The sequence below is a fragment of the Gymnogyps californianus genome, chromosome 1 (genome assembly GCF_018139145.2).
Source record: "Gymnogyps californianus isolate 813 chromosome 1, ASM1813914v2, whole genome shotgun sequence".
In the NCBI taxonomy this organism is placed as follows: Eukaryota; Metazoa; Chordata; class Aves; order Accipitriformes; family Cathartidae; genus Gymnogyps; species Gymnogyps californianus.
In genome coordinates this window covers 955,800-963,370 of record NC_059471.1, presented here as the reverse complement: position 1 = coordinate 963,370, position 7,571 = coordinate 955,800, and the positions used below count along the sequence as shown (strand labels likewise).

Sequence of the window (7,571 nt, the reverse complement as noted above, 5' to 3'; positions counted from 1 at the left end):
TAGACACAGCTTGCCTCACAACACTGTGGGTGCCAGCTAAAACCTGGCCAGAAGACAGAAAAAGCACAATAATCTGTAATGAACTCCCAACTATCACCACTGATCCTGAGGCATCACTGTTACAGGCGCTGAGGCCACAGCTGGAAGCAAGTTAGCTGCACTGATCCTTCAGCACCTGGTCTGAGCCTATGGCTGGAGAGAAACGGAGAGGAACGTATCGCTGAAAGAGCGACCACGTTCTGCAAACGTGGGCTTGCGGCGAGGCCCAGCCCTGCAATCTCGGTTTGAGCAGCATCCTCTTGGCAGGGGGAACCACAGGCAATGCGATGATATGCAGCACTTGCCAGGAAAACAGTGAAGGACCTGAGAACGACACACATTTAATTGCTAAAAATAAAAAAGCAAAACCTACATAAGGAAGCGTTAGTTGGGAACCACCACGTAACCGCGTTACACAGATGGCATAAAGGGCAGAGGTCAGGCTGGCTTTTACAAAGATTTGGGAGGTCTCTGAATTCATCACCACACCGGCACGCGGGTATTTCTGTATATCTGAGAAGATGCAGACACCTGCACTGCGTTACTCCCTGTATCATATTCACACATCTGCACCTAAGCCTGCACTGTTACCTACACTTTAGCATTCCGATTATTGAAATAAGATGTGTGATTAAAGACAACACCACAACGTGACCTGACCGTGCTTCCCCGGACTTCTACCGCCACTCCCAGCACAATAACACGCTGCCCATGGAGGGCCCACGGAGGATCCACGGCCTGGAGGCCGCAGTCACCCCCAACACCCCCCCCAGGGGTTACCCCGCGGGAATTACGCGGTTCCCCTCCCCTACACCCCTCAACTTCTTTCCCCCCCCTCACGGAGGCGACCGCCACCCGCGGTTCCCTCAGAACCGCCGGCCCCGACTGGCTTTAACCGGCCGCGACCGGTTTCCAACCGCCCCCTTCCCGGCGGCGTCACTGCTGCGCGCCGCCGCGTGACGTCAGAGGCGCGCCGGGCGGGCGGGCGTTGCCATGGAGGCGGTGGGCGCCGGGGAGGAGGAGGAGGAGGAGGTGGCGGCGGACGAGTGGCTGCTGCAGTCCCTGCGCCTGTGAGGGAGCCCCGGCCCCGGCTCGGCCTCGGTCCCCCGGCCCCGCCAACCTCCCCTCCCTCCTTCTCCCCGCAGGTACGAGGACCTGCACACCTTCGAGCTCCAGGCGCCCACCCGCGTTATCGAATGGGCCCGGGGGAACCGTGAGTGAGGGGCGGTCCGGCCGCGGCAGGCAGGCCGGAGGGAGCGGGGCGGGTGGTGCTGAGGAGAGGAGAGGGACTGGGGTTTGGGGGGGGGGGGTGGTTAGGGTGGCTGGGCCGAGCCGGGGCACCGGGGGAAAGAGGGGCCATGGAGCCCCGGGGGTAGGGAAAATGGCCTCCGGGCCGGGGCCATGGAGCGGGGAGAAGGGAGGCCATGGGGTCGGGCCGGGCTAGGGCCCCAGAGAGGAGGCCAAAGCGCAGGGCCAGGACCCTAGAAGTGGGGTGAAGTGGCTGGGGCTGCACCGGGGTTCAGCCTGGGCTGGAGCTGTGGGTCTGGGTCCAGGATGGACCATATCATAACTCAGGGGTCTGGCTTGGGGAGGGTGGGGCGGGGGGGGGGGGGGATCCCTCACCGTGTCCCTGGTTCTTCATGCCCACCCCCAAGGTGTCTGCGTAGCCGGGTATGGACAGTCTGGTGGGAACGAGATCCTGCAGCTGCTCCCGCCGCCCACGCTGCAGGTGAAGGAGACCCAGGTGGGTGTTGCAGCTAGGGTGGCACCAGACCTCTCTGCCCTCTTTGGCCTGGTGTCTTCAGAGACTGGGCTGTGCCGTGCTGGGCTTCACAAGCTGTTACCTGGCCTCTGTTGTTCTGACAAGGGCTTGGCCAGGTTTTGAGCAGCTTTGGTTGAAAGCTAAAGCACGTGAGTCACCCGGCTGCTGTCCAGCTGAGGTAGCGCAGGTTGGTGTGCCAGTCGTGTAATCCTGCTGCTCTGCGGGCAGCTTGTGGCACGAAAACTTCATCTCCGGATGTGTGAACGAAAGCGTTTCATGGGGAAATAGGACAGATGAGGACACCAAGGCAAATGAAGAAGGGACTTGCTGAGATGCCCGAGCCTGGGGGACCACACTGCTGAACAGCGAGGTTGGCCCTTGGGTGGGTGATCCCTACGCTAAAGTACGAGGTGGTGTTTGGTCCCTGGGTGAGCAGAAAGCTCCTGAGCCAGACTTGCATGGATGGCAACGAACCCAGTGTCCTGGTTTCAGCTAGGACAGAGTTAATTTTCTTCCTCATAGCTGGTATAGTGCTGTGTTTTGGATTTAGTAGGAAAACAATGTTGATAACACACTGATGTTTTTAGTTGTTGCTAAGTAGTGTTTATACTAAGTCAAGGATTTTTCAGCTTCTCCTGCCCAGCCAGCAAGAAGGCTGGAGGGGCACAAGAAGCTGGGAGGGGACACAGCCAGGACAGCTGACCCAAACTGGCCAAAGGGCTATTCCATACCATATGACATCATGCCCAGTATATAAACTGGGGGAGCTGGCTGGGAGGGGGGATCGCTGCTCGGGAAGTAACTGGGCATTGGTCAATGAGTGGTGAGCAATTGCATTGTGCACCACTTGCTTTGTATAGTTTAATTGTTTTAGTATTACTATTGTCATAGTATTATTATTATTGTTATCATTGTTTTTCATTCCTTTCTGTCCTATTAAACTGTCTTTATCTCAGCTCACGAGGTTTTTTTTTTTCCTGATTCTCTCCCCCATCCCAGGGGTGGGGGGCAGTGAGTTAGCGGCTGCGTGGTGCTTAGCTGCCGGCTGGGGTTAAACCACGACACCCAGGCAGAGCTCTTGGCAGGAGCTTTCTCCAGATTTTTTTTTTCCCTTTAACTATTTTGGGATCCTTCAATTCTATAGCTCCTGTTGAAGTAGGCATTACTGGACAGCCAAGAGCTTTACCAAGCGAGAGCGTGTCTTGTGTCTCTGTCTTTTTTTCGTGGTAACCGACCACACCAAGTTCTGCACCATGAAGTGTGAAGAAATGACTTTGCCTCTGATTTCTAGGGCCTGTGTCCAGAGAGAGATTTCAAGGTGGAATGTGGTGGATTTTCAAACCGCCCGGTGTACAGCCTGAAATATGTGCCGGACACCAGGTATGGCCACGAGGTCCTTCCAGGGTGTATCGGAGATGGAGAAGGGGTTTGTCCACTAAGAGCAAGCTCCTTTTCCTTGCCTGTTTCCCAACCCAGCTGGTCAATCCTGCCAGCTCTGAGAGCAGCGTGAGTCTGGGTGGGGAGTTGCTGGCCAGTGACACGTAGTGGTCCTCCCAGAACCTTGTCTTGGTGTTTGGAGAGGAGCCGTCTGTTGGGTGCTCAGCAAAACGGAGTGCACCCCGCTGCTGCGGTACTGAAAGCTGCAGTGGTGCATCTTGTGAGGCAGCTGGCAGGGAAACTGAAGCTGCTGCTGCATGACTGGAATCCTCGGCTTCTTCCAGAAGTGAGCCGCAGGGGCTGCTGACGTCAATGCTGGCTCACCAGGGATCAATCCCTACCCCGCTTCTGAGCAACAGGGGCCTGTATAGCTCCCTTGCTCTGCCTTTTCCAACCCTTCCTTCTGCATTTGGCGCTGCGCAGAGGTGCTCAGCGGGCAGAGCAGGATACGAGTGGTTGCTGCCACCGCTCTGTAAGTCCCTGCGTATGCAGGTTCAGAAGGTTTTTTCCTGCTGTGGATTGTAGACCAAGCAAACACGCTTCCCTCTGCCTGATTCATTTCACTCCTTCAGCTCTCTCCTCCTACGCAAGCCCCCGTTGCTACTTTCGGGCTCTTTGCACCGTTCTTAGTCTAGCGCTTTTGGAAAACGTGCTAATTAAATGCCGTTGCCTGGGACTGTGTTTGCCTGGGCTGTGTAGAGCACCCTGGCATGAGGAGTTCTGGGATTATGGTCCTTATGGCCCCTTCTCTGCTCCAAGCAGGGGCAAGAGCTCCCGAGCACAGGAGCAGTGGCAGACCAGCTTGTCCCAGGCCGGGGAAAAAAGGCTGTTCTCTGCTCCTGAAGAGTTTTGTGGGGTTCTTTTTGTTTCCTCAGCTTGCTGGTGACGAGTGGACCACCAGGCAGCTCCCTCCAGGTCTGGCAGGTGTCAGCAGAGGACTCTGGTAAGGGAACATGTCTCTGAGCTTGAGTAGTTTCTCAATGTAGTCTTTACGTCAAGCATCTCTAGCTTCCCCTTCTTCCTGGGCGTAAAATGAGGAGAGGAGCGCCAGTCCCGTTCCGTGAAGTCCTGAGTGACTGCCCTTGTGTGGCAGGGGCTGGAGAAGGGCATGAGACAAGTGTCTGCACCAATTCTGGTGGCTTGGAAAGATGTGGGCTTGACGGCACAAACCTCGTACGGCAATTAGTAGGTTTAGGCCTGTCACAGTGGCTTTCCACTTACTTGTGAGCCCTTAGTCATACCAACAAAAACTCTAATCATACAGTTGGCATAACGTTCCCTTAATAACTCCAAGGGTCAGAAATGAAGAGCTCCATACATCACCTTTCAGGATACACCATGAACCGCCTCGGTTCTCCATGCCTATGTCTGCCTGCTTCTAGAAAAGGATTGCCGTTGCTTTGTCTGCTCTTGTGAAATACTTTGAAACCACCAGAAAGGAAGTGCAAAATGTTATTAGAAGTTTTCTTATTCTTCTTCATCGAAAATAAACATCTTGGTTCACAACTTTCCATGCATTTTGCTAGATTTTAAATGGCTTGTTGTCAGTCCTTGCTGGATGTGTTGGGAAGAGTGGTTTTATTCTGGAGAGGGGGGTTAGTCATAATTGGGTTTCTTATTGGTTTAGTAGGTCACTTGTAGCTTTGCGAGGCATCTTTGTGAAACAGCTTAATCTTGTGGATTACTTGACTCCTGATGTGTTTTACATCTGCTTACATCTCTTTCAAACAGATGTTATTAAATCCGTAAGTGCCATACCTACAGAAAATGGCACTGGGCAACCTTGGGCTAAAATTGCAACCATTTCAGCCAGAGCCCCATGGGTCCTTCACGGCTCAAGACTCAACAGCGTCCAAATTACAGAGGTTGAATCAAGGAAAAATGTCTACATGGCAGGTATTTCAAACCAAGTCTAATGTCTGATTTTGGAAAGTTAGGGTTTGGGTAAAGCAAGGGTAACTGCTCAAGTGGCAAATGTTTCCCTGGGTGGGTACTTCCAGACATGTGCCAAAGGGTATAAAGATATTTGCAGAAAGCACATTGTCTTGAGGAAAGAGGTTACAATGCTCTGGTCCATCTCCAGCTTCTCACTACTCCCATGACAGTAATTTCTCAGGCTTCTGCCCCAGATCTGTGCCCTACGAGAGCGCCATAGATGGTTTCAGTGCAAAGAATCGGGTTAGCAGAGGGCTGCTGTGTACGTTGTCCCAAACGAGGGAGGTGCTGGCTCCAGAGTCACATCGCTTGGGGTCGTTGAAATCGGCATCAACTTCTGAGCGAGCTCCGTGTTACTCTGTGGTCTGTCCATGCGGATGGGAGGCGGGATCGTGCCAGCCTCGTTAAACCAGCCCTGCCTTACCTCGAGGTGGTTAATCCACGTCTGGTTTGTTGCGGGTCCTGGAGACTATCTGCCTTCACCTGCACAGTAAGACTCAGTCCCCACACACCTCATCCCCTGGGGAGAAAAGTGTGTGTGTGTGTCCAGTGGCTGTAACACAGTGTGCTGAGCAAAAGGAAGGTCTGCTTGTCACTGCTCCGCTGTGTCCCCGTGCCACAGGGACTCACGTGGCTCCCGCTGCTGGAGGGTAGTGCTGTCAGAGCCCTGGTCCATGTCAGGTCCCCCGTGGGAGCTCGACAGAGCTAGTGTTAGTCGTGGGGCTGCCTGTCTCCTCTGCCTGGGTGTTAACATCACCTTTTGAGGGGTACAGACCGTGCCTGCTCCGCATGGATCCTGTGCAGAGATAATTCTCGAGCAGGCTGTCAGTCTCTGCTGCTGGCTCTCTTGAAGAACTAACTACCATTGCTTGAAAGCCACTTCCAGGGACAAGGCTGGATGTTTGCTTTCTCAGGCAAGACCGCAGCAGAGAAATCATGCAAATGCTCCTCATGGCATCTGAGATCCACCTCTCTTTTCTAGCCTCCAGAAACAGCGAGGAGCTCAGCGGCCTGGCGTTCCTGGATTGCAACACGTTGCTCCTCTGCTGCGCCAAGGGGCAGCTGTGCCTGGCTGATGTTCGGCAGCCGCAGAGTCCCTTGGAGGCTGCGTCCGTCCCCTCGGCGCTGTGTGGCGAGCGGTGGTGCATGGGAGTCGGGCGCGGACCTCAAGGCTCTGATTCAAGCTCCCAGCCCGTAGCTTGCCTCTCGAGCGGAGGGCACCTCACCCTAACAGACGTAAGAAAAACCTCAGAGTCCTTGGCCTCAGCAAAGTGCAGAGTTCCCTCTCCCAGCTCAGGTGCGGAGTTCCTGTGCGTCTCCTGGGCTCCTGCTCTGGAAGGCTGCCTTGCCATTTCAGGTATGTGCTTTGGGCAGAGATCTCCTTTTCTGGATGCTTTTTTGATCTGTATTTCTATCGAGGCCCAGTTCACCCCACCTTAATTTAAACACCCCAGTTAAGGGGTGGTTGTTCAGAGCTCCTCCTGGAGCCTGCAGAGATGTGAGCTAATCGTCCTCTGCAGCTGCCTCTCCCCAACAACTGCAGAAGGGGCCTGGATGGGTTCTGGAGGACTCCTGCTTCCCCCCTGGGAGAACAAAGTCCCCAAGCTCGTAGCAAACACTGCCCTGATAGTGCCAGTGACAGCCTGGCTGCAGGGATACGGTGCTGGTAAGGCCGGCTGGGCAGCAAGGCTGCCTCTTGGCCAGAGCACTGCAACTTCAGACTAGTGAATCTGCAAGTTTTTCAGATCTGGCCTGTATTTTCCCCGGCAGCTGTTAGCTTGAGACAAGCTCCTCGGAGGCTTGGAAGCTCTGCTGTCACAGATTGTCAGTCTGGGCCTTTGTCCTCGTTTCTGTCTCAGCAGCCCTGCAGGGAGGTGAGCGTGAGCCCAATAGGACTAGAACAAAGCAATTTACTTCTGCGGTCTCTCCGATTCCCTTTTATTCAAGGTTTTGATGGGACCGTGCACGTGTATGACGCGCGGAGCTGGGACGGCTCTGGCGGGGAAGCGGAGCCGATCTTTGTTCACAGAGGCCACGCGTTCAGCGGAGCGGGCGGCGGCAGCGGGGGCCCTCCCCTGGTCACAGTGCACACGTGGCATCCGCAGAAACCGAGAACTTTATTGTCAGCAGCAAGCGACGGTTCCCTGCACGTTTGGGACTGGGTTCAGTCTTGTGGGAAGTGTGGGTAGATCATACTTTCGGTGAGATGTGGTTTGTTTCCTGTCTATGTTCTAGTCTGCGTAGGCTGCGAGGTATCTGTTTGCGTGCAGATACTGTTTTGAGACAGTTGTAGTGAACAGAGCCAACTGTAAAGAGCGCTATTTTAATATAGTAAAAAATTTTGATCGTGTTACTTGTTCTCCTGCGTACCAGCCTTCAAATGATAGCTGTGACTGTG

At 54.5% G+C, this 7,571-nt stretch overlaps 1 protein-coding gene across 1 annotated transcript; it reads left to right on the top strand.

The window, feature by feature from the left end:
- Nucleotides 1–1,032: 1,032 nt before the first annotated feature.
- Nucleotides 1,033–7,519, top strand: WDR73 (WD repeat domain 73). Its single transcript, XM_050907079.1, has 8 exons — nucleotides 1,033–1,109; nucleotides 1,185–1,252; nucleotides 1,695–1,783; nucleotides 3,093–3,181; nucleotides 4,114–4,181; nucleotides 4,970–5,134; nucleotides 6,156–6,530; nucleotides 7,121–7,519. Exons 1-8 carry the CDS (start codon nucleotides 1,033–1,035, stop codon nucleotides 7,360–7,362), a joined length of 1,173 nt encoding a protein of 390 aa, XP_050763036.1. The 3' UTR covers nucleotides 7,363–7,519.
- The last annotated feature ends 52 nt before the right edge of the window (nucleotides 7,520–7,571 follow it).